Consider the following 26,802-nt stretch of genomic DNA (forward strand, 5'->3'; position numbering starts at 1 on the left):
CACCAGTTACATGAAGTCTTGTCCACTGTAGGTCTCCAGCCTTTAATTCATACAAGGACTCAAAGAACACATGTTACCCACTGGCACTGAGTGACACGGAGCCTCGTGGAGGAAGGACACAGTAGCTTGGCCACCATCCTGGCTGTCCTGTCCCTCCTGGGTGCTGCTGTCCTGACACGTAGGCACTCGCATCCTGGAGCCCCAGCTCTGGCTCCTGCCACCCCTGCCCGAGCGGCAGTAGCAGAGCTGTGGCAGGATGGGTACACTCGGGGCAAGGACCAACAAATCCATGGACCAACTGCAGAGAATACCCATCCTGTCATCCTGGGCCAGGGGACCTGACTACCGGGCAGACCTTGGTGCTGGCAGTAGCCTCCCTAACCCAGTGACAAAAAGGAAAAAAAAAAAGGTGGTAAGCAAGCAGCCTTTTCCAGGCCTTCTGCATGTCAGGACCAAGGTCTTCCAGGTTATAGCAGCTCAGCACCCCCAAGGCCCTGGAAGGGAAGAAGGAGCTGTGACAGCCTCAGTAAGCTAGGTGCCCCCCAGGTCTCAAGGCCACAGGAGGAGACCAGGATGCAAATGGTGCCTTGAGCCTCTCCAGTGCCGTCAAGGAAGACTGAGATGTAGCGCTCAGTGGACAAGGACACCGAGGGTCTGAATGTGCATGTCTGTAAAAGCCCTTGACTGTCAATGCTCCCCCAGCTTCTGCAGAGCTGCCTCGGTCAGGAAGGGGCCCAGGCATCTTCCCAACCTGCAGTACCAGGTTCCACTGACCCTGAGCTGAAGTTTCACCAGCCACCCAGCATCCCTGTGGCCAGGGGACCTTTATAAGTGGGATTGGAGGCTAGACGTGGCTTGCTATTCCCCTGAAGTGAGGTTCCTCATGGACCACCCCCCCAAGGCCAAACTTTGTGAGCCCATGTGAGGGAACAGAATACACCCTCAAGCAGTGTGGCAGAGTTGAGTCTAGTGTAGCCATGCCAGCTGCCACCTCACCTATACCACACTCAAGGACACCCACAGTGGGTCTTCTCTGAGGACCACATTCACTGGGCTCCACAGTGGCACAGGGTCCAGGCCTGGTGTGTATGGGAATCCTGGCTGCAGAGTTTCTTCTGAGCAGAGGGTATCATGCATAAACTTGAAGGCCCTGCCGGAGCCTGGACAGCAACATACTGGCAGCCCTTGCAGGCTTCCTGGGGAGCTGCGGGATGGGCCTCAATTTCTGACATCTGTGGCCCTTGGGGTCTGGTGGGGCGTCCCCAGTGGGAAGAGGAGGGAAAGGAAGGCACAGGCTCACTTGAGGTCCCCGATGGGTTGCAGCTAACAGCCACCCTTCTGGTTGGCCTCATGAGCTTCCAGGGTGGTGCAGAAGGGTAAGGGAGGAGTGTGCAGCCAGAGGTGCCCCTGAGGTCCCTGAAATACATGGCTTTTGGGGACAATGGCTTGCAGCTGACCTGATACGAAATTAAAAGCTAGGGTGACAGGTGCGGTCAGACCCAGGAGGCCAGCACCCCATGCACCCTGCCCCCAGTACTCAGAGCTACTGTCTCCTCATCCTGCCCTGGGCCTCGACGGCCAAGGAAATTAAATATTGTCTGTTGCATGTTTTGGCCAAGACAGTCCTTGGGGCTAGGGGATAGTTACCGCCACCTGGGTCTGGCTGCTGCAAGGACCAAGGTGACAAGGAAGAGCAGGAAGAAGCTGTGGGGCTCTGGGCAGCTGGCGGCTGAGGTCTTCTGTCCTTCCTGTTCTGACAGGCCGGGGAGAGCATGGGTCAAGGGGGTCCGGGAGCTGGAGCTCTTCTTGCTGACCCTCCGGCCACAGGTGTCATCTGGGCAGCCGCCACCACTGCCTGAGCCACTGCCATCATCACCTGGGGAGGATAGGAGGCTGCAGCAGGCTCTTCCTACCCTGCTGCACCTGAAGACTCAGTCCCTAGGTCTGCCCCCTGCTGTTCCCACCTGTACCATTACAATCAGATGGACATCCTGGCTGGACTTCAGTTGTGCTACAGGGACGTGGGACCCTTACAGCATTCATGAGGATGAGAGGCTGTGAGGGTCCCTGGCAGACGAGTCTGGAGAGGACTGTACCCTTCCTCTTATGAGCAGGGCAGATTCCCGCCCCAACCCACCCTACCCCTGGCGGGCCTTACTAGCATCCTGGAAGTCCACGTCATTGCCACCGTAGGCGCCACGTAGACGGTTGGTCATGATCTTGAGCTGCATGATCTGCTGCCGGATGGTCATGTCAGGCTTGGTGATGTCCACTTCCACTTCAGGGTTGTTGATCTGGTTGGCCAGTCCATCCCCCATCACCTCAGGTAGGTACCTAGAGCAGGGAAGTCAGGGCCACAGTTCATTACATTAGCTTTTGCCAAGGAGCTGAACCATGGTGTATCGTGTATCACACCCTTAGAGCCAATGAACCTCCAACATAGTGGGAACCCATGCAGGCCCCACGGTAGCGGGTATGTGCTCATGCTGGGAGCTGGTGAAGGTGTGTAATCCTCTAGCCCAGCTTCCCATGCTCTGGGTGTCTGTGAGGACGTGGCCAATGGTGGATACCTACCGGCCCTTGGATATTCCGTTCCAGCAGCGGTCATCGCTGGCAGGGCTCATGGCCATTTTCTCACTGCACAGTGTCCCTGGGAGGCTGATCCAGAAGTCCTGAATGTCTCGGAGCTGGGCCTTGGCCTCAGAGACCTGTTGGATGGCAGTCAGACCAGTGAAGAGCCAGGGGGCAGATTGCCCATGTCCCCTCCCACATACAGGGCTCTAGCCACTGAAATGGTGGAACTTACCAGCTTTTCCAGAGTACCTGTGGGGGTCTTCTCTTGCAGTGCTAGTTTGCCACGGCGACGCTTCTCCTCAGACCCAGTGACCTTGGGGTTTCCACAGCCCTGGATGACCTGGGGAGATACCAAAAGCGGTCTGGAGGGACAGCAGGGTTTCTCAGGCTCAGATCTGGACAGACCCTCCAATGCTCACAGTGCCCCCTCCAGCCCTCACACACCTTGGCTGTGAGGGTGTCCTTGTTGTCCTGGAGAGCGTTGATGGCATCCGCCAGCCACATGTGTACACTGCCAATGACATTCTCTGCACCCGATGGGCCCCAGAACTTGTCAGTGATGAGCACCATGGAGTCTGGCAGGGGTGTTAATGCATATGCACACACATCACATATGCACGTTAATAACACAGTCTTGACAGCACCAGTCAGAGGTACTGATCAGCAGATTCACAGGAGCTCACACTCAGACTGGGAACAGCTCACCCTCGTGAAGCTCAGAGTATTAACAGTGGCTACCCACATACAGTGCATAGGTTTCCACAAACACACAGGACATCTGGTAATCTTGCTGGCCTAGTTCATGTCCATATATGGCCATGTTAGCTCATGCAGGTATTGAACATGCACGAATAGCTTTCGGCCTACTGTGTGTCCACATAAGCTGATATGTATGCATGTAGATGTGCCTCATAACCAGCTCCCGTACATGTGAACTGTGGATCTGCACGTGCATGCTTTCATACAGCACAGATGTAACATGTCAGATGGATGATGACCGGCATACTAACCAGCTCATGCCAGCTATGTACCGGTCCCAACATGTATGCATGCTAATGCGCCTCACAGCAACAGCGATTCATACCGTATCGGCATGTGTGTATGTCAACTCACCTTAATGCCAGTACATGTAGGCACACCTGTGACTGGCAGGGAGACCCTGTGTACACCACACAAACGCCTACTGTGTGAAGCACACATGCATGCAAGCTTGCACATGTCAGTGTACGTACATGCACGTATAGGCTTGACACATTTCACCTATGTGTTGGTGTATATGCATGTTGAGGAAGTCATTCAGCCACACCCCTTGGGACAATAAAAGAACCTGTCCCTTAATCCCACAGCCCCAATCATATTAGGCCCTTATGCCTTTCATTTGGCCTAAACCAGGGGCTACTGTATCCCAGGGACCCCTGTATAAGTGCCCTAAGGACAGGACAGGACAGGCAGCCTGGGGGTAGGGCTCACCCAGGAGGTTCCTCCATTCAGCATCCAGGTCGGCCTGGTTGGCAAGGCAGCCTTTGAGCACATTTCGGCAATAGTCGGGGCAGGGCCGGGCACCAGGGACTCCCCGGCAGTGAGCACAGTACACCAACTTCATGACGGCCCGAGAACATTCTGGGGCTAGAGGTACCTGGAGAACAAAGGCACCCTGAGCCTCCCTGTAGTCCTTGTGCACCTGGTCTCCAGCTACCCCTAAAGAAGTACCAATATAAAGGGCTTAGATACAAGTTAGAACATCTGGGGCTGCTCTAACTGGCTATGGGACTTCGCCTAGGCCATCTCAGGTCCACAGTCCAAGGGACACGATGGCACACTGCTGCCACTAGGCTTCACGGCAGACAAGAAAACCAAGGCCCAGAGGTAGGGAGGCGACTTGATGGACCAAGCAGAGATGGGGGCAGTGCAGCTTAAAGTGGTGCCTTCCCCTTACGGGTCTGCTGTGCGATGCCCCATTCTATGAGATACCGTGCTGGCCTGCGGGGCTTCAGCTTGCTCAAGGCCCAGCTACATTTTCTCATTTCCTGTTTCCTGAGCCCAGCAGCCCAACGTCACCATTTGGCTAAGGACACAGGACTGGCCGGCAGATGGACAGTGGACTCCCATCTGAAGACCTGCTATGTGAGCAACTGAGAAGAGGTTGCAGCTGTGAGGCCGAGGGCCCGGAGGCTCAGAGGAAAAGCACCGGCAGTGTAGGACACCGAGCGCCTGGGTGCAGCGTGAGGGATTCCCAAGGGTCCCTTGGGCAGTATGTGTACCTGGGCCACCTTCCGGACTACATCACTGGCCACACCCAGGCCCTGCACGAAGGAGCGTGCTGCCACGAACGCACGGGTGGCCCGCAGGCGCAATTCCCGCGGGGCATCCCCAAAAGGCCGTAGGGCCTCTGCCTGCTTGCCCAGGCAGTCCAGGTAGTCATCTGGCAGCAGCAGCTGCGGGTGCAGCTGCTTGAAGAGGCGCTCCAGCAGCCGGGCCCAGAACTCGGCCAGGGTCTCCTCCAGGTGCAGGTTGGCGCCGCGGTAGTAGAGGCGCAGCTCGGCATACAGGTCCCGGAAGGCCCGCGTGTTCTGCGTGTACAGGTCCCCAAAGGCCCCTGGGAAGGCATCCTGCAGCGTACGCTCAGAGTCATTCAGCAGGCGCTGGAAGTGGTCTGTGCACAGAGGAGAGGCATGACCCCTTGAGGCCGGCTGCGCTTCTCTGCCGCCAATCTGCTAGCGGGCTTGGCAGAACACCCCCTGCTTTCCAGAACCTGCTTATAAAAGCTGGGCACCATACTGCAGAGGGTTCTGCAGCTTCTTGGAGACCTCTCTCCTCACTAGCGGTGCAGAAGTCAGGGCTGTGCTCTCTAGGGACATAGGCCTCTAGCTGGGACTCCAGAGGTCATTTTTGAGTTGGGTCTTAGAAACCAACGGATGCTGAGATTCAGTGATTCTGGGAGGAGCTATAGTAGGGGTGTGTCGGGGAACCAGAGTGACCCTAGCTTACCTGCCAGCTGCCCTGTCTCTTCCCCCTCCCCCCAAGGCTTCCAGTTGCCCTAGGCAGCCCTCCTCCTTCTTGGGCTTCTCCAGTAATCCCTGCCCCCCCCCAGCTTCTCAGGTTTCAGGAGCCCCAGTCCTCAGACCCTCCAGTAAGCCAGCACCACAGACAGATGCTTTCTGGGGAGGCGTGAACATGAGCACCAGATTCTAAGGTTCAGAGAAATGTCCGCGGTGGTACCCTGGCATCCACTTGGCAGTGGCATCTCCTCTGGAAGTGAGACTTAAGGTCTGTGACTGCTAAGCCCCTCCCTTCCATACCGAGCAACAAGGGGCGGCCCAGCAACAAGTGTCAGAGTACGGTTAGGGGCTCTCTGATAGTTTCCGGGATATTTGCTGGAATTTCCAACCCCTCGAAGCTATGCCCCAGCTGTGGTTAGACTCAGGGTCCCTGCTTTCTCTCTACAGCTTCATAGTTCCTGCTTCCCAGCCCCACTCTGTAAAACTCCACTGGTTCCGTTCTGCGCTCTACTGGCTACACACTGTGGGAACTAGGCTGAAAATTTAAAAACACAGAAACAGACAGAGACAGACAGATGGGGCCACGGGACATCCTTGATACAAGAGTACCAAGAATGCCCTCTTTATTGTGCTCAGGGGCAGCTTAGAGAGGGCTCTGGCCACGCCCCAGCACTCGGGATCTTTCAGTTGCAGACTCATCAGAACCCACTCCCCTGCCACCAGGGTCTGCAGGCTGCTCAGAGCAGAGGGAAACAAGTTGTTTACTGGAAATTCAGGGTCTGGAGGTCTGCAATCCACAGCTTTGCATAGGCCCTGTATCCCTTCTGAAGACAGCAAACCTCATTGCTTACAGGTTAACATTTTAGGGGACTCCTCTGACCCCAGGGCACCATACAGTTCCTGTTGAGCATGCCATCACTGTTAGGATACTGTTCTTTGCCCATATACAGCAAGGCCACATGAGGGGTTCATCAATAAATGATGCTAAACAGTAGCCAATCTGGCCTCTTGAAGCACGTAGGAGCCTTTTGACTCTGGCTAAGAGGCAGTCACCTCAGGGCAGGCCCTGCACTCTTTACACCCCCAGTCTGAGCTCCCTGGCTAGGGGATGGTAGCTGGGATAGAGGCCTATCACAGGGACCCCGAAAAGTGCAGGTGAGACGCAGACCAGCCCTCTGTAGGTCCTCAAGGGAACTCCGCTTGGGGCAAAGTGACACCCCAAGAGCAGCAGTTCCCCTCGGAAGGGCAGGCCCATTCTCCCCAGGGCTCTGCCAACAACTTGGGTTCCCTGTTCCATTCAAGCCCTGCAGGAAGAGGGAAGTCCTTTTGCTGATATGAGCCATCCAAATCCTGGCCTTGGAGTCCTGCCCAGCACCCACAAGTCCCTACCCTCCAGCCCCTACTCACCGTCGATGCCACGCAGCTGGGTGGCCAGCGTGGCCTGCAGGGCACGGCTGCTGTCATGGAGGGCAGTCTCTAGCTCCATTCGGCTATGGTTGGCTAGGTTCTCCTCCATCTCACTGGTGCAGCAGGTGTAGCCCTGGGGGCAGATTCGCAGGTGTTCACCTGTGGGAAGGGAAAGGATGGTGTGACGGGGAGAAGCAGCCCAAGGCAGAGACAGGGACAGGGTAGGGAAAGGCTGGGCTCCTGTGGCCCTGACCTCCCAGGAACCCATTAAGACTCGGGGATGGGGTACCACAGGCGTTCTAGAGTCATCAGAGGGGTGTATTGTGTGGCACATCCCAGCAAGTCAGGTGCACAAGGACAGCCATTTTAGGGCTCGCAAACAAAGAGCCAGCATGGACCTTGCGCAGAGAGGGAGAGTCTGCCTGACCTCGGTTGGAAATCTGGCAGAGGCTTTCAAGCCTGTCAGAAGCCTCGGCCCGGGGGGCAGAGGGGAGAAAGCCAGCTTCTTCTTGGCCCTCCCAGTCTCAGAGGCTACCTAGTTCCACACGTGATGGACAGACAGTGAAGTGTCCGGTGACGAAGGTTCTACAGGGCCAATGGCAGCATCCTGCCAGACCCTGGCTACCAATCTGGGCTGAAGAAAAGCATGCTCTCTCTGTGCAGGCACTGGGTCCCAGAGGCCACCCAGTTCTGGCCTAAGGCTCCCACCCAGCTGGATACATTCCCAGTTCCCAGAGTTCTGGCTGGAGCTCCCCAACACCACTAGCTATCCAGGGCTGCTGTGCTGAGGTGCCAGCTCCTGGTGGCACTGCAGTGGCACCATTCAAGACAATACTGATTCCCACTTGCAGACAGAGGGTTGCTTTGGGCCCACAGTCAGCCGTGAAGTGTCCACCACGGAGCCCTTACAGCATGTGCTAGGCAGCTTCATACACAAGAGAGTCTCCTGGCATCAGAAGAAATCCTCAGCGAGATGTGTTAACCCCTCTGGTTAAAGTTACAGTGACACCTTTCACAGGGAATCCAAGGCTTGGAGATTAGGTTTTGTCCCCATGTGTGTGTGGGGGGTCTCTGAGTTGTTCAAGACCCATTAGGCCTGACGGACCCCAGTCTGTCCCACTCCCTCCTTAGAGGTCTCTGAGCTTGAGAAAGCCCTCCCCCCCCCACGCCCCGCGAGACTGGCTGAGTCGGACAGAGGAGAGGTGGAGGTTGCTGCCCTAGCTGAAGTGGAGAATCTGGGAAGAGGGAGGGGCCAGCAGGGATTGCAGAAGCTTCCCTCAGCCAGGCATGATGTATTTCAGCTGTAGGGCTGAAACCAGAAAGCTGGTAAGATGCAGAGCCTCCGGAGTCTGGAGCAGGTGCCAAGGCTGGCCATTGGGTGCCAAAGCTTGTCTTGCCTTTTCCTTGTTGATGGATTGGTGGGAAAGTGGGAGAGGAGTGGGGACGGTGAGATGCTGACGATGCCAAGATGTAACATTGCTGGACGCTGTGGGGGTGAGGTGGAGGACTCCGAGGAGAGCCGGAAGGAAGTGGACAGCAAGAGCGTGTGTGGGCAGGAACCTGCTACCTCAGGAGGAGATCATTGTGTGCTGGGGGTTGTCTACGACCCCTCACCCACCTGAAGCCAGCTGGGAGTGGAGACCCCAGGAATGCTTTGGAGGTTGAAGTCACTCTAAGGAGTCCGTAATGATTTCACCTTTGTCTATAGTACTCAATAAGTACAAGCAGTTGTGTGTGCTGAACGGGGGGTGGGGTGGTGGTGGCGGCGGTGCTGCGGGGTGGATCTTTGTGTGGCCTCTGTGACTTTAATCTGACATGGAAGAGACCTACCCCCAGATTCCAAGGCTAGCTTGAAGTGAGGGACTAGGGGAAGGTGTTGCGGGGGGGGGGATACTAGAGGGCCAGAAGAAGAGCCAGGATGGGTGAGGGCTCTCCCACCCCTTTTCTACCCCTCAGCCCTGGCAGTCCAACTCTATCTAGCTCGGCTCTCTCAGCTTCAGGTTGAGATCTTAGCGTAGAGGTCCCGCCTCCTGCTCACTGAGGTATGGGAGCTGGGCCTCATCCCAGAACCCTCTGGGGACTTCTGCCTCACAAGCTGAGGAGTCCCATCTGGTCTCAGAGTCCCCAAAGGCCCACAGAGCAGGGCAGTGGCTGACAGCTGGTAGAAGAACAGACAGACTTGTATTCCGAATCAAGAGTTCTTGGGGGAGTCAAGAAAGAAGGGAGTCAGGGATGGGAGGCACACACCTCTGGCCCTCTCATCATTCCCCTACCTGTGCTCCCCTGCTCCAACCACTCTGCTTCCTCCTCCTGCCCAGCGTACCTGCCCCTTACAGGGGCTGAAGGTCCTGGAAGCAACATGTTACCAAGCACCAACCTCAAGAGAGGGCTGGCGTGGGGCCCATAGAGCTGGGAGCTACAAGCCTGGCAGAGATGGGGACCTCCCCATGGGTCTCCTGCTCTTCTAGAGTAGGGAGGGCTTGGCAGAAGGTTATCCATCAGTGAGCATGCTGCCTGCCCTACAAGGGGCGGGACTGAGAGCAGGACCTACTGCTTGCTCTCCTCCAGGCCATGGCCTGCTTGGCTGAGGTGGGATAGCCCACATCTCTCTTTCTCTCCCTGAGTAGGGCTTTAAGGCTACATGCTGTGGTCACTTCTACCTGAGGATCCACCCATGACTCCAGTAATGAGATGGGGAACATTCCCTGGGGGTGGAGGTTGCAGGTGTCAGTATGGGGTGCAGGGGACATCCTGGGTCAGCTGTGACAGGGGCATTAAGGGCAAAGGCATGTTTCGGGCCCAAGATTTCAGGCGAAAAATTCAAGGCTGCACAGGAGAGCACCAGCAGGACAGAGGTGAGCCCCTCCTACTGTTCCCTCTCTCCTGACATCCTCCACCATCTTGGTGGACCCAGCTGCCACCCCTCACCATGTATACGGGAGAATTAGGCCGGGACCGGAAGAAGGGAAATAAAGGCACACACTCAAGAAACAGGCACTGGCCCCAATCCATTGCAGGATCTGGGTGGGTGGGATGCATGAGATTCTTGGCCAGCCACTATGAACATTCCCCATTCAATCGCCTCCCCTTGCAGCCCCCCGGCTCTGCCTGGCCACCTGGCCCAGCCAGCCCGGTGACCAGCGCTGTTCCAGTTGCCCCAGCACCGCCCCCGTCCCTCCCTCCCTCCTTGGACAAACACGGGAGTGAAGACACGGAGCCAGAGCCCGGGCACCGGCCTGAGGGCCCCAGGCAGGCTGGGCCAGGCTGCCCAGAAGCCCGTGCAAGGCAGAGCTGCTTGCTGGGGGTAAAAGACAGGAGGCTTTCTGGCTGCCTGCTGAGCCCTAGCCCCTGAGACTGGGGCCACAGGTGACAGACACTCAGTATCGGAACAGCAAGGGCAGGGTCTGCAAAGCTGTCCACACCTCCAGAAAAGCACTGGCACTTGATCTTCTCTCAGTTCAATCCCTGGGGAAGGGTATTTTTCCACTTTAAGGGATAAGCCCACCAGCAGCTCCCTCCTTCCCAGTCCGGAAAGTGGGTGGGGACAGCAATATTGCCACCCCATCTCTATCAACCAGAATCTTCCCTCCTTGGTTTTTAGGACATTCCCCTCCTCTGGTGCCCCCAGGTTTTATTTGGGGGAGGGTGGTGTTTGTTCATAGCAGGTTTTCCTCACCCTAATCTCCTTTCTAAACCTTACCCCCCCAAACCAAAGCTCCCTCCCCCATTCCAGGGCCTTTGGCTTCTAGTGACACCCAGCATGGCACCCCATTGCCTCAATCCCATAGGCAACAACCTCTTATCTTCCTCCTCCCGGATTCTGGCTGCTTGCGTATCCCCCACCCCCACTCTTCTCCAGAGCAGACAACAGCCTGTGGCTTCCTACCTTTGGGGGGGAGGGTCACACCCTCCTGCCACCTGCTGACAGCTGCAGCTCCTGCTCCTCCCCGACAGACACAGAACCCTTCTTGGTCATCAGTAGTCACCCTAGGGCTTAGCAGCCTGAGGGCATGTCAGATGCTGTCCACAGACCTCTCTGACCTGACCTCTCCTGACATCTCGGGGGACCCAACGCCCTGAAACCCTCCACCCTTCTCAAGAGACTGGAGTCAGGCCACCTCCTCAAGCCCATCCCTCCAGAAGCTTCCCTTGTTCACAGGATGCTGAAGAAATGGAAAACCTGTTTCCCTTATCACCTCTGAAATACTCTCATTTCAATGTGAACAACCAGCCTGCATGGCTTGGGGCAGTGTAGGAACACACAAGAGGACAGATAGCTCTCAACACCACAGCTGCCACAGCCAAGAAAGACAGACGCACAGGCTACCCTCCCCTACCCAGTGCTGGCTCCTAGAACAAGCTTTTCTGTTGACTGATAGGGCAGGAAAAGTAAACCAGACCCCTGTGCTCCTTCCTGGGTTCTTTCCAGCTCCGGAGGCTGAGGGTCTCTCTCTGGTGGCAGAGAAGCAACCAGGAGCAAATGGCTCAGTTTCCTGAGGGACTACCCGCCCCCCCCCAGGATCCAGGGGGCCTTCACTGTTGCTTCTGTTCCTCAACAAACCTGGACCTGGCTAGCCCCTGAGGGTCACACCTGAAGGAGGGCATTTCAACCCCATCTCTGAAGTTGGAAAAGCATCAAGTACAACCCTTTGCTTTCACTTCCAATACTCCCACCCTCCTGGATGCCACTAGGACCCCCACACCCCTGCCTCAATTTCACCCAGATCACAACATCACCAAGAAGATTCTCCATCACGCAAGGGTCCCCCTAACTGAGGGGGCATCGGCTGCTGGTACTTCTATAGGCTCGGTGGGAGGGGTCATCTCCGGGCAGGCAAGGGCTCCTGCCAGCTGTCTCTCCAGCATCAGGCGATGCCCAGGCGAACAAAGCCTGGGCAAGGCGACACCTGCAGCTCCCACCTCTGCCTCCTCCATAATGGAGATGGTTCTGCGCAGCTGGAGCTGGCAAGCAGGTTCTGCAGACAGCGCTGGTGCTGGCGGCCGCAGTGAGGAGGGGGCGCTGCTGCAGTGGGTGCGGCTAGTGCGCGGGTAGTGCTGAGCGCTGCGGCAGGCAGAGGGGGCACTTGGAGGAGGGCTGCGGCAAGCAGGAGATGGAGGGAGGGGAGAGAGGGCGATGTGATTGGCGGGGAAGGGGCTTGCCGCAGTGGGCGAGGCAGATATGGGAGGAGGAAGGGGTGTGCTAAGGCTGCAGGGGGATGGGTTCAGCAGAGGAAGGGGGGGTTTGCTGCAGGAAGGGGGCTGCGGCAGCCCCGTGGGGGTGCAGAGCGAGGGATGGGCTAGGGAGGGGTAGCCAGGACGGTGCAGGACAACTTCAGGGAGATGGGGATGGGACGAAGGTGAGGAGTTGGAGAGACATGAATGGAAATTGGGGCTGGTGACAGAGATCTTGATGGGAAGGAGATGAGACATAGAAAGGCTGTAGTGGAACTGAAGATGAGAGGTGAAAGCGTGCGGGAGGAAGAGGCAAATGGGGATGGTGACTGAGATGGCGGCTAGCAGACTCAGCCTGGCACCAATTTAGCAAGTACCCTCCTGGCCTTAAGACCCCTTCCTGGTTGGCCGCTCCAGTGGTGTTTCCAGCTATGGACGCACTCCGGATGGCAAGAGCGATTCCGAGCGCCAGTGCAGGGGCCCCGCAACCAGAGCAGCAGGACTCAGCAGGAAAAGCCAGGATGAGGCTAGGGGCACCTGCCTGCGCGGTGGACTCTGCAGCCCAGAGCACCAGAGCAGTGGCAGTTTTCACTGGCGCACACAGCTGAAGGCGGCTCCCTGGGACGCGCCTCCTCCCGCAGCCTTCAACTGGCACATCAGCGCCGCCCCTGTCTCCCTGGAAACAGTAGGCGTTTGCGGTCCCCCCTCCTGCTTGCGGTGATGCCCCGCATTTCCGAGGACTCACGGATCAGGCCTCTTCCGCTAGCCCCAGGCCGGGGGTGAGGGTGGGATGCAGCAGCGGGTGCTCTGACTCATTGGCCCCAGCAGGGCAGATACTCATGGAAAACTAGGGCTAGTTAGCAAGGGAGGTCCAGGGATGGTCAGATTTCTCCCCTGGAATGTGATAGCTGGCTGCATTGAGGAGGTCCCTCTCTAGCAGAAGGCCACATCTCCTCTGCTGTCTGAACTCAAAGGTCAAATCTCCCAGTCCTCCCTAATCTCCCCTGCAGTGAGGACCCATCCCCAATTGGCCCTGTCCCCAGTTCCTGGAGACTTCTCTCACTCTAACCAGCCAACTTAGCCCCAAATTACTCCCCAGGCCACTCTGTCTATGGCCCTGGCCCTCCTGGGACAAGGGCAGCTCTCTCACTCTGTTGATCATCTCCCCTTTCCAGCTTTCCATTCCAGTTGGGGAAAGCCACCTACTCACGCTTTCACCCTGAAATGTATAGATCCCGCCAATCTTCCTAGTCTCAGGAATCTGCTGGGGATGCAGGAATCTGATGGGGGTGCAGCTGTTTGATCAAGGGCATAGAAAGGGTTCTATCCTGAAACCCTAATGGCTGCCCCCTAAGCTACCTACTCCCTGCTAGGGCCACCCAACCAGTGAATGCCAGGTAGGAGATGTCTCAGCAGGGCCAAAGATTCCACAGGGGCCAAATATCCTGCCTCAGTATTCTTGGCTTATGTTATTCTCTTGGAACACACCGGAGATGAAGAAGACCCTGTGTTTATGTCTACCAAGACCATAATCTTGTGACCTGGCTGCAGGGCGGAGCCCACTCAGAGCTCGAGGTGATGCTTCACCAAGTCACCAAACCTCAGCCCCTTGTTCCGGTTCACAGTCAATCCCCATGCGGTCGAGAGTGGGGATTCAGGCAGCAGACATGTGAAAAGGACAGGTCATGCCTGTGGTCCTGGACTCTACAATGTTTTCTCATCTAGCTGACCCACCAGTCCTCTTCCGGGCCACAGGACAACTGAGGAGGCCTACAAGACAGACTGGCCCTGCTTCAGATGTGTCTACATGGAATAAAGGGATGGAAAGCAGGCTCCTCCTCAGGGCTGTAAATACCAGACTGGTAGAGGTGACAAAGACATGCCACAATCCAGCTAGGATGGAGCCCAGGGCAAGAGCCCGGGACCACTGGCAGCCACCTTAGCTGTTCCTATGGGCCTGGTAGCCACCTTCCTAAGCCTATCCCCTGCTTTCCTGCAAAGGTTGCTCCCATCCTCTTCCCTTTTTTCACCTCTACCGAGCAGGCATATCAGCTCTCATGCTAAAAAACTTATAAATACAAGGGGTAGGGGCACCTTTACCCAGCGTGGGCATTTCTGGACTGAGGCTACCACTATAACCAACTCAGAACTTCTTCCAAGAAGGTACAAGAGGCAGGTCGGCCAGCAGCTTGCACTGTAAGGGCAATGTCTTAGTCAGGGCTTCTATTGCTGTGCAGACACACCATGACTGCAGCAACTCTTCTAAAGGAAAACACTTCACTGGGGTGGCTCGCTTACGGTTTTAGAAATCCAGTCCATTCTCATCATGGTGGGACATGGTAGTATGTAGGCAGACATGGTGCTAGAAAAGGAGCGGAGAGTCCTACATCTTGCAGGTAACAGGAAGTGGTCTGAGAAACTAGGCGTGACTTGAGTATATGAGACCTCAAGGCGTGTCTCCACAGTGATACACTTCTTCCAGCAAAGTCACACCTCCTAATAGTGCCCCTCTTTTTGGGGGCTATTTTGTTTCAAACCACCACAAGGAGGAATTTCCATCCATAAAGGCTCTTATTCCTAGCACCTGATCAGTATCACACAAACAAGGGGTCAGAGTTAGAATCACTTTTATCTACACAACTTGTCTACCACTGGTGTGGTGGCATACAGATAGCCAAATCAACACACCCAAGGTCAGTGACTGGGAATGGCCATGTGAGCGGTGTTGAATGCAGTGTTGGCCTCCCTGGATTCCCATCCCAGGGGATTTCCTGGGTGGAAGGCAAAGACTGCAATAGGAGTCAATGTGCTCTGTGAAGAGGCAGCTTCCCTAGGCTGTGCTGCCCACACAGCACCAGTTTGTTCAACAAGGGCATGAATGTGGCTTCCAGTTGTGGTCCCTCCCTGCTCTGCAAGCACAATCAGAGTGGGGTAAAGGGAACTAGGATGTCAGTTAAGTTTTATTTATTTATTTATTTATTTTTTTATTTTTGCATGTGTGTGTGTGTGTGCACGTGTGTGTGTGTGTGTGTGAACAGGTGCCATGTGTGGTCAGAGGACAACTTGCAGGAACTGGTTCCCTCCTTCCACTATGTGGGTTCTGTGGATCAAGCTCAAGTCATCGGGCTTGGCAGCAAGCACCCTTTACTTCTGAGCCATCTCACCCACCCACCAGTTATACAGGAATCCCAATACATAATGCATTCATTTTTCATATAAAAATTGACTCAGAAGAATTCAGGTTTTTTTTTTGTGTGTGTGTGGTGTGTCTGTGTCAAACAGATACAGCAGTCACAGAGCCAAAAGGTAAAAGCATGTCTGAGTGGAGAAACCAACTATAAAATGGAATACTGTTCTGTTTCAAGAAGGGAATTCTGACATACTATAAGATGGATACCATGCTCAATGAAAGGAGCCGAGTGAGGTCCCCAGGGCTGTCAAAATCACTAGAGACAGAGTGAAACTGTATGTCAGAAGCAAGGAGAGGAGTGGAAAGTGCGTGACTTTCAACTTAACACAATCTAGAATCATCTGGGAAGAGGGCCTTAGTGAGGTATTATTTAGATCATGCTCTCCTGTGGGCATGTCTATGGGATCCAGTCCACCGTGGGCAGCATCATCCCCTAGGCTGGGTCCTGACCTTAGTAAGAGTGCAGTAAGCTAGTTGGCAGCAAACATGCTGTCAGCATAGATGCATTTGCTGCTCTCTGCTCTTTACTGCAGATGTGACGTGTCCAGATGTCTGATTACTTCAGAATCATGGATTATATCCTGGAAATGTTGTCAGACAAACCCTCTCCTTCCTCTCCTTCCCCAAGTTGCTTTTGCCAAGGTGTTTTTTTTTTTTTTTTTTTTTACCATAGCGATGAAATAAAACTAGAACGGGGGATTAGTGTTTAATGGGGACAGAGGTTCAGTCGGTCGGTAATGATGGGAAGCCAGGCACTATCCACCCAGTGAAGTAGTCTGCCTTTTCACTGCTGTGCCTTGCAGTCCTTTGTGGGGTGTATTGGTTAGTTTTTTTGTCAACTTGACACAAGCTAGAGTCATCAGAGAAGAGGATGCCTCAATTGAGAAAAAGATTTAGCTGTAAAACATTTTCTTAATCAGTGATCAATGCGGGAGGGCCCATTGTGGGTAGAGCCACTCCCAGGCTGCTGGTTCTGGGTATTATAAGAAAGTAGGCTGGGCAAGCCACTGGGGTGCAAGCCAGGAAGCGGCATCCCTTCATGACCTCTGCATCAGCTCCTGCCTCCAGGTTCCTGCCCTGTTTGAGTTCCTGACTTCAGATGATGAAGAGGGATATAAAAGTGTCAGCAGAATAAACCCTTTCCTCTCCAAGTTGCTTTTTGGTCATGGTGTTTCACTGCAGCAACAGAAACCCTAGAACACGAGGTGTGGCCTAACTGAAGTCCACTGTCCCTGGTGGACATCCAACCAGAGGGGATGACTGAGGTCCCCAGCAGTGAGGTGACCTTACCCACAGCAGACCCCAGGGCATAATGCTGTGCTTTCCCCTGGCCCAGGCTTGGCTGGTAAGAGAGACCTATGGGTCCTCATGCAGCCTAGCACAGTTCTAGGGGATACAGATGAACCCTTACCTGCAAAACCAGGGCACAATGGGCCTTGCCTGGAGCCAGATGTGGCCAGTGCACTGTTTGGCACAGCTCCTGTCTGGTCCTGACCAATCTTTCTGAGGTCTCAGGATATAAGGGAGGGCTACCTATCCTGCCACTGGTGACAATCTCTCAAGTCACTCCAGAAAAGTCCCTCCCAGACCCACCAATCTCTTCTGGAACCCCTCCGCAGCAAAGTCTTGTCTTTGCCATTTGCACAGTCCCTACTCTCCAAAGGTCAGACTCCCTCTGGGCTCGAGAAGCAAGTGGCATCATGGGATCACTCTGCCTCCTCAACTCACTTCTCAGTGATGCTCACACAACTGTCTTTTGGGCTGGTGTCTTGGCCCCATGTTGCCTATGCCCAGGCTCTTGTCAGTGACTGCTGGCAGGCAGAGGGACATAGGGCCCCAGTGACACTGCCCTGTAGGGGTGGAGCTCAGGACAGGCAGCTTGGCTCCCTGGAGGTAGATAGTTGAAGGAAGGAGTCAGCACTTCCCCAAGGGAACATCAGAGCTGTGTCAGGGCCATGGGATCAGCTACAGAGAGGTCCTCCCTGCTGGCTGCTACCTGCACAGGCCTGACAAGAGGCTGGTCCCTTGTCACTCTCCTGTTCCCTCCTGCCTTTCCTGAGACCGATGTTCCCAGGGGCCCCTCCTTGGCTTCCTTCCTAAAAGTCAGCTTCTACTTGCTGGCCTGCCATTCACGCAGCCCTGTCCCCTCTGCTGCTGTATTCTGGGGACACTGCTCTCTTTGTAATTTCTGGATTCCCATGACAGGACCAGTGAGAAGCAGCTGAGTGGCTTACATGGTTTCAGGAAGGAGCACTGTGGGATGCTGGCTAGGATCTCTCCCCTGTATCCAGGACCTCCCTGCCCCAAGGCTCCTTAGCCTCCCTAGATGCTGGCCCACTCTCTCTATTGAGGTTCCCTCACTCATAGCCTGTCCGGAGAAAACAAACAGTACTGGAGAGGAATGGGCCTCCCTGTTCTCCAGGAGGGGCACAGAACACACACAGAGGTACAACAGTCAGCCCAAAGTCACACAGCCAAGGGAGCACAGAGATAGTTCTTGAGCAGGGTAGACTAGCTAGATCCAATGGACCAGGACTGAGTTCTTTGTGGGTGTGTCACAGTGCGTTGATAATAGCCACGGAAGAGGTCACTGTCCTTAAGAGGTGGTTCTCAGCTGAGGGTGTGGTTTTCTCCAACAGGCCAGCCAAACATTCCTTCGGAGCCCAGTGTCACTGTGCCATTCACACAACAGAAACAGCCCAAGAGCATCCACCCACACGCCTTCCTCTCTCCATTCTGCATGGCTCAGATGCCACTACACTGACCCCAGACTGGCCACTCTGCCAAACAGAAGCTCTGGAGGTCTGGGTACAGAACTTGGGTGCATCCCGACACCCAGAATGGATGGTGTCTTCCGGGGCAGCTCAGGGAGTTCTACTCCAGTGATGAAGTCCAGGCTAAGGCATCCCACACTGGGTTCACAGAGCTGACTTCCAGTCTTGTCCTGCTTTAGAGAGAGGTACTACACTCTCCGCCACTGCTATAACCACCACCCTGTGTTGGTTAGTGTATCAATTTGACAGGACTTAGAATTATCTAGAAGATAAACTTCTGGGTATGTCTAGATTGTGTTGAAGTGGAAGAAGACCCACTCGACATATGGGCAGTACCGTCTCTTGGGCCGTGGTCTTAGACTGAATAAAAAGGGGAAAAAGGGTTGGGGATGTGATTCAGTGGTTAGAGCCCTTAGCGAGCGTACATGAGCTGTCGGCCCAATCCCGTCCTGGATGGTTTTATGCCAGTATGGCACAAGATAAGAGTCATTTGGGAAAGGTGGACCTCAGTTGAAGAGATCTGCCTGTCTCTGCCTCCCGAGTGCTGGGATTAAAGGTGTGTGCCACCACCGCCTGGTTCACTCATTCTTATTCAATAAGTGATTGATGAGGAGAATCTGGATCATTGGAGGTGGTGCCATCTCTGAGCTGTAAGAAAGCAGGCCGAGCAAGTCCTGAGGAGCAAGCCAGTAAGCAGCACCCCTCCATGACCTCTGCATCAGCTTCTGCCTCCAGGTTCCTGCCCTGTTTGAGTTCTAGTCCTGACTTGTCTCTGCAAGAGTATGATCGGTGGCTTGTAAGCAGGAACAAACTTTCTCCTTCCCAGCCTGTTTATGGTCACAGTGTTTAATCACAGCAACAACCTAAGACAGATTACCGGTGTTACAAGAAAACAACAACAACACCAACAAAGGGAGAAAACAAGCCGAGTACTAGAATTTACGATCTGCTTCTTGACTGTGGATACTGTGAGCAGCTGTCTCAAGCTCCCCCCACTGTCATTGTCCCAGTCCTGATGGGCTACAACCCTGAACTGTAAGCCAAAATACACTCTTTCTTTCCTTAAATTGGCTTGTTAGGCATTTTGCTGCAGCAGCAACAAAGTAACTAATATAGGCCTCTCACTTTATCCAGTCCTAGCCCTGTGACTAGACCTTTCTCTGTGGCTCCACATCCAGGAAAACTGGAATGGTCACCAGTGGCAGGCTCTTGCCAAGAGTTTCAGCCGTGCTGTAACAATGAATGATCCCCATCCTCACCTCTCACCCTGTTGAAGGCCTGGGTACTTAGCTTCTTCCAGTCCCTTCGACTTTTCTCTGGTTCTCCCAATAGCAGGCTAGACTTTGCTATTCCGATGATCTTGGCTATAAATCCTGGTAACTTTTGGGGGCAAACAGAGGCTGGCTCTTCAGGGAAATGCAAAGCTCTAAGTGCCCAGCCAAAGGCAAGAGTTCCCCCAACTGACACAGAAGGCTGGGACTGCTATACTCTGACTGGATAAAAGTGGCCAGAGAGTCTCAAGCTACTTTGATGATCTGTCAGGAAAAGCCCAGAAGCTGCATAGAGAACAGTGGTCTGGGAGCCCTGGGCCTGTCCTGTGCATCCTAGGGTTGGGTCACTCAGGCAGGTGTGTGGCTGTCAGCCATGGCAATGATATTCTGATGCCCTCCTCATTTCCCAGCACCCCCTCCACCCTGGTACAGGCGACAGAACTCAGGGCCTTGCATGTGCTAAACCAGAGAGTTCCATCACCGAGCCACACCTGTAGTCCTCCCTGGACTTATTACTGTTGTGTGTGTATTATGTGCCCATGTAACGTATATGTGTGGGGTGTGTGTCATGATGCTCCATGCGGAGGTCAGAGGATGACTCTGTGCAGCCAGTCTTCTCCTTTCACTTTGACATGGGTTCTGGGGATCAGCCAGGTCTTAAGGTTTGTGCAGAAAATGCTGTTGCCTGCTGAGCCATCACGGTGGTCTCCCTGCACCCCACAGACAGGCACTTTCATACTTTTAAATGAGCTGAGCAACAGTTGGTCATGGCTCAAGCAAGGCTACGCTTAGAGGGGGGGGGGCAAATGGACATCTGCTTGCCTTTGCTGACCCTATCAGCTGCACAGCCTGAGGATGCTAGTCTGCCGCCACGATTCAGTACCAAGAACAGCATCCAGCCCACAGTAGGTGCTCCAGCAGCGACCCTGCCATTTCAGAAGGCCTTGTGAACCCCCCCCCAAACCTCATCACTGTCCAGACTCGTTATCATACTCACTTCCCAGCCCAGCTCTTGAAGTGGCAGGCTCTCCTGGTCACAGATTAGACCTGCCTCACCAGGCTTGCCACCTAGCTGGACTTGGGCTCCATTCTGGACCCAGTGCCACCTGGCGGAGGCTGTCAACTCTTCGGGACTGAGTTTAGTTTTTTTGTTTTTTGTTTTTCAAGACAGGGTTTCCCTGTAGTTTCTAGAGCCTGTCCTGGATCTAGCTCTTGTAGACCAGGCTGGCCTCGAACTCAGAGATCCGCCTGCCTCTGCCTCCCGAGTGCTGGGATTAAAGGCGTGCGCCACCACGGCCCGGCTCTGAGTTTAGTTTTGAAGCATAAAATGAGAGAGCTACGGAGGCCATTTGGAGCTTTTCTCTGACCCGAGGAGTCAGCCTCTATTTCTGACAAGACTCAATGAGCATTTATCAGAACATTACAGAATGCAGTGGTACATTGTTTCCCATGAATACACTGTGTTGTGAGACTTGGTGGCTGGTTTAATGCCCCCTGGAGTTTCCACTTATGGTGGTGCCATGTTCCCAGTAATCTGCTATGAAAGTAAATGGAAAAGACAATACTGGTAGTTTCTACACTGGCCAGGCCCCAGGTCCTACTGTTCCTAAGAAGGACATGCTGCAGCCTGGTTGGGGGGCAGTCTCCTTACCCACCTACCTGAGCTCTGAGTTCCATTGGTGTTCCTGTAAGGACCCCTGGCTCGCACTACTCTGCCCTGCCTATTTGTCACCCTTCCGGATTCAGCTCCATTTCCTCTTTCCATGCAAAGTTCCCCTGACTGTGGCGGGCCTATAGCTCCCACTCAAGTGCTTCTCCCAGGGCGGCTGATGTTTACGGAAGACGCGAACTCCTGGGGGAACCCGCTAAAAACGGCACCCACTAACTGCTAGGGACGGTGCACTGCCAAAGTTCCATGCAGTGGATCTGGTTAGGAGTAACCACCTCACTCACGGCATAGTGTGCCCAGAGGATGTAACTTATGGCCACTGGCTTGGAGCCCTTTGTGCAAACATACCGGATGAGATGTGCCAACCCGGAGTCCTAAGATACCAGGATGTGCAAAGAGTCCTGGGTACCAATCCAACTAGAGTAGGGGAGAGGCAGAGGTTAGAAATGGCACACTACTAGGAGTTTTGGTGACTCAGTGAGATATACAGTGAATTACTAAGAGCTTCATCCTTTTAGATGTCTGTGTGGTCCAGTGTGTCCCGAGCTCCATGACAACCGCAGACGTGTAAGCGCCTGAGCCAACTCTGGCAGCAAGTGGCATCAGCTTTTTCCCCAGAGACTGGCAGATGGTCACAGGTGGGTGGGATGTATTCCCTGAAGCCCCCAGAGCCTCTGGTGGACACTTGTGACCAACATGCTTGAGGAAACACTCAGATGCCATGACAGTTCACCATGCGGATGGTCTCAGAGCACCAGAGAGAGCCACAGACAATGAAGACGCCCCAGACACCAGGAAGGATGGCCACTCACAAATCATAGCCCGGGGTGTGATCCACAGCTGTCCTTGGTGGTTAGAGATACTTCTGAAGGTGTTTCCGAGGCTATCGTGAGCCAGGGCAGCTCATGGGGAGGTGGGCCAGCTAGTCAAGGCCTAATCAGCTACCTCTGGTCTCACATTTATTGGTGTTGCAACTCAAACACACCGTCCTCACTACAGGCCGGTGGGTGTGGCTGAAGTTCAGGTCCACAATGCTGTAGTCTGGCCATCACTGGATTTGACAGGCCCTGGAAGCCCCAGCTAAATTTCTCACCAGAACTTAAACATGTTGAGTCAGGGACTGAAGGGAAAATAGCCTCGTGCCTTCCAGCCTGGCCAGCTTTCCACTGTCCCTCCGTAGGAGGCAGGCTGGCTTGGCTCAGGCATCTGTGACCAGTGAAGGGCCAGCTCTGACCTTAAGAGATCTACTTGGGTGTGGCCAGCTGAGGATGGGCCCAGCTTGTGCATCTGTCCTCTCAGGCAGCTAGCCAAGAAGATGTGTCCTCACATGGCTCCTGAGGACCCACACCCTTGGAACCTGATCCTCCCAGTGCTGGCTTAGGATGCTGTAGTCCTCTTGTACCTTGTACCTGAGGGAGTCTTAGGCTTGAGAACCAGATCCCCGCCATATAATCTCACCCTTACAGCTTGGGCACTACCAGGGAGTCTTAGGTTTGAGAACCAGATCCCCACCATATAATCTCACCCTTGCAGCTTGGGTACTACCTTTAGCACCTCTGAGATGGGCCCGCTTGAAGGTCTTTCATTCACAGTTAAGTGCCCAGGTTAGCACCATCAGCTGGTGTGTACACACATACACACACACACACACACACACACACACAGAGAGAGAGAGAGAGAGAGAGAGAGAGAGAGAGAGAGAGGCACTTGTCAAGTCTGGGCTGGGACAGTGACACTCAGAATGGGAGCTGGTTAATGCAGCAAACCTCCAGTGAGGCTCTGCCCTGTGCTCCATCTCTGGGACTCAGTTTCCCATGTGCATGCTAATCAAGGCTCAGTCCACCAGGAGCTTGGGAGCTTTTATCCCTTGGGCATCTTGCAGGGGCTCCTTTCTGAGCCACCTAAACACAGGCCCTTGCATTGGCCAGGAGCCAACTGAGTTTGCTTCATCCACCTGGAGTGCCCGCAAGAAGACACAACAGGGATGACCTTCTGGCATTGGCTGCTAGGTTCAGTCCACAGAGGGCTTGGGCTCTGTCTCTCTTTTCCTCTCTGTCATGGCCCTGGCTTCCCAGGGTGTGTGTGGGGGTGGAGGCTGGGCAGATGGCCAGGAAGCAAGATTGACGGAGCCCCCAGGGGCTGCCCTGTCACCTGGCCAAGTCCTCAGAATCTAGGGAGACTTCTGCACAAATGAGCAGCAGCCTGTTTGGCTGGCCCTCGCCCCAGGGGAGGCGGCCCGCTTGGCATGCTGCGGGTCTCTCCACCAAAGCCAGCCTGTCCTGCCCCGTGCTCCTCTGTGGTCCTCTGAGAAGATGCTCAAGGGTTGCATCTCCCACGTGACTTGAGTTTTCTGCTCACAGGTGGACTGTCTGAGGTACACGGATTGCCAGCCAGCTAGGGTCTTCAGGCCACAACTTCATTACCCACCCACCCAGGGTCTGCGACATTCCACAGAGACACGCCACTGGGTTAGCAGTTATAGTTCTGGCCATTGAGAGAGCATTGTCAGACCTAGAATATCAGAGAACCCCGGCCTGGCACGTGACATGGAAGGCAGGCCCTTCAGGAAGGCAGGGGCAGCCAGGGGGAGAGGAAGCTCTGTTGAGAAGGTTCTAGGTAGGCAGGACGAGGAGCTGAGGAGAGCCATGGCTCTGAGACAGAGCCCAGGAATGCCCAAGTGCTGAGAATGAGACACAGGTACCATGGTATCATTCCTTGCTGAACTGAGTCCCCCAAACCTGGATGTGGGAAGTATGACTCCCCCACCCAAACTCAAGAAGGGAATTTTATTTGGGTATGAGGTCACTGCAGATATTAACGACTAAGCATATGAGGGTGCTGTGCCCTAACTCAAGACGACTGGCGTTCTTATATGAAGGAGTTTAGAGATAGACACATGGGAGAAGCTATGTTAAGAAGAAGGTATGGTTTGTAAGCCAGGGGCACCATTATATGCCAGGATGCTGGGAGAGGCTGGGCTCCTATTTTCCCACAGATGCAGAAAGCTAAGACCCTACCTGGTGCCTGAGTCTCAGGCTCCCAGTATCCCCAACCATGAGGCAGTAAACTGTCTGCAGGTTCATCTGTTTGTTGTGCTTTGGGACTGCGGCTCTGGGAAATGGAAATGCTGACAATTTCCAGGGCTGGTTGTTGGCTCGGCACTCAGGGAGAACGTAGAGGTATCCACCACACAAATGGACCTACGACCCGCTTGGGCGAGATTTCAAGCAGGAACGTACGTCCCTGCAGACAACAGTGGCAGAAGTGCCCCTAGGTGGGCACAGGAGGGACTGGCCTAGGGGGTAGTGGTCATATGCCAGGGGAATGAGCAGGCAGCGGGTGATAACGCTGAAGGCATAAGCAGAGGAGGTGGTAAGGCTGGTTGGTCCCTAAGCGGGGGTCATCAGGCTCCTTTCACACTCCAGAGTTTCCCTGACTTAGGTGATGATGGAGAACATCTAAGAGGTCCAGGCACCCTCAGCTCACCCCTGGCCGCCCTGCGCTCTCACCTGCAACAACAGCCTCTTTGCAGGATCAGGGCATAGGTGGGGCTAAGCCCAAGGGCTTATCAACCCAACCTAGGGGACAGTGCCTCAACACTCCCACGCAGGAGACTTCAAGTAGCACAGGTGCCTGCCCAGGCCTTCTCTCAAATACCACCAGGGAAGGCTACCTGCAGGATGTCAGCGAGGGGCTTGGGCTTTGGGTAGAGGCACCAACTTGCGAGTCACTAAAGATAAAGAACATCCTACACCAGATGACTGGGCCCATAGCCAGGTTAGGTCAGGACTGGAGAGAGACTCTAACTTGGGGGGAGGGGAGGCTCAGCCTAGCTTTTGACATAGGAAAGACACCCAAATAACCCTGGATCCAGCCTGAAAAGGACAGTCTGGCTGAAGGAAGACTCCATCTTTCCTTGCCCATCTCTTACTCCCCAGATGACAGCTATGTTACTGGAAACATTGGTGTAAGAAAAGCTGTGTTCATACAGTGACTAAACCTACTTGTTTCTAAAGCTCATTCCTGCCGCTTTCATGCATGCCAGTATATCCTTAATGCTTTGAGGGTGGGCTGGGGGCTTCCAGGGTCAGGGCAGGCCTGTCATTAGAAGCTTGCACTAGCAGTAGCCTGGGGCCACTATCATTGGTAGACTCACTTGCCATACTCCTTGATTTACCCTGTGTCCAGGAGTTAAAGGCAGAGAATCCGAGTACAGAAAGCAGCTGTAAGGTCCACCAGGCTTGCATTGCAAAATTCTACTCCAGGTCTCTAAGCTGAGAGAGCATGGGACTCCCAGAACACAGAGCCTAGGCAAAGGAGGTCTGCTCTGGCTTTACTGAGGTATAGCTTCCAGCAGACTTCGGGATTAGCCAGGCAGCACCGTAAGAAAGGAATGTGGCTTCTCTGGCTTGGATGCCCTGTTCTTTCCAGTGGTTCACATGGGCCCACTCATGAAGTGTTCATGGAATGGTCGTGAAAATACATCTTCAGAGCCTATCTCACAATGAGCACTCTCAGCTGATGGGCGCCATCACCTGCGCAGTGTGTGCTGACTCTACAGAGAGACTCTGGAGACAGGGAGAAGGTGTTTCCATGGAGAAGCAGGACGGCCTGTCCAGCACGGGAGCCTCGGCACTACAGCAAGGACCCAGGCCATTGCATCACGCATGCGGCCCTGCTGGATCATGGCTCCCTTGGGCACACAGAAGCCCGGCCGTGGTGCTGGGGATGATGAAAGCCAAGCTCCTAGCAGCACATCAGGGGATGTGGACCACCTTGGGGTTCATACTGGGCCACAAAGTACTGGGCAGAATAGTGCACACAGAAACTTCTGGTCCAGAGTGGGGGTGCACCAGTGACTTCTTAGAGTCATAGACCTCAAGTAAGGGAGATATTCTGTTGGGTTCTGGAGCAAGTCAGACAACTCTTTCCAAGAGGTGGAAAGGGTCAGCAGATACAGGACCTCGGATGCTCAACTTGCTGCTGTACAGAAAGCCAGAGCCCTAAGAGAACTAAGTGCTGTTGGGGGTTTAGAGGATGCTCAGTGTGTATCGGGTGTGAGGTGCCCACTCCTGCTGGCAGGCAGGCAAGCAGGCACAGTGTGACTTTGGGGCACAGGAGAAGCTTGTCAGTTCTTCTGATGCCCCATCCCCACTTCTGCCCAGGCTGGAGACCTTAAGGAGGGCTGCGTGTGCTCTGCTGAGGCCTTCTCTGTCCAGTGCAGCATGGAGAAGCATTTGTCCCTCTGCGGTTGTTCACTGAGAATCTACTTGGGGCCAGTGGCCTGGATGGGCTTTGTGGAGACAACGGAGACCAGGTAGGGGTGGTCCCTGACCCTAGAGGCCAAAGTGGATACCCTGGTATAATACTAACCATACGGGGCACACTTGGTAATACTCATGTCCCGGAACAGTCCTGCCAGCCAAGAGAGGCTTGCTTGACCACGGCTGTGACTCGGCAATGGGCTCCTGGCAACTTCACCCAGACCTCGCTCCCCTGCAGGGCCCCGGCATAGAGGGAGGACATCACCATAGTGGCTGTCTCCCCTGGCTGCATCTCATCTATGGAATGGGACAGCTGTCATCACTGCTCCCTGGCCAGGCCACCCAGAAAACTAAACAGTTCCTTAAGTGGGGACCATTCCCTCTGATAGGGTGCTGTTTGATAAGAGTGAAATCTCCTGTTATCCACTGCTATTTCTGGTCCCGAAGACAGGGGTACGAAAGGACACCCCTGTGCCCAGGGA

At 54.6% G+C, this 26,802-nt stretch overlaps 1 protein-coding gene across 1 annotated transcript in view; it reads right to left on the reverse strand.

Annotated features, from left to right (window-relative positions):
* Window positions 1-11: 11 nt before the first annotated feature.
* The window catches only part of Gpc1 (glypican 1), a 29,387-nt gene continuing 2,596 nt past the window's right edge, over window positions 12-26,802 (reverse strand). Inside the window, exons 2-9 of the mRNA XM_038339439.1 lie at window positions 6,981-7,139; window positions 4,836-5,227; window positions 4,045-4,210; window positions 3,019-3,149; window positions 2,807-2,914; window positions 2,575-2,708; window positions 2,159-2,334; window positions 12-1,876 (exon numbers count right to left, since the gene is read on the reverse strand). Coding sequence (XP_038195367.1) covers window positions 1,644-1,876; window positions 2,159-2,334; window positions 2,575-2,708; window positions 2,807-2,914; window positions 3,019-3,149; window positions 4,045-4,210; window positions 4,836-5,227; window positions 6,981-7,139 — 1,499 coding nt within the window. The 3' untranslated portion in view covers window positions 12-1,643. The remainder of the gene's footprint in view (window positions 1,877-2,158; window positions 2,335-2,574; window positions 2,709-2,806; window positions 2,915-3,018; window positions 3,150-4,044; window positions 4,211-4,835; window positions 5,228-6,980; window positions 7,140-26,802) is intronic.

The sequence above is a fragment of the Arvicola amphibius genome, chromosome 8 (assembly GCF_903992535.2).
Source record: "Arvicola amphibius chromosome 8, mArvAmp1.2, whole genome shotgun sequence".
NCBI lineage: Eukaryota > Metazoa > Chordata > Mammalia > Rodentia > Cricetidae > Arvicola > Arvicola amphibius.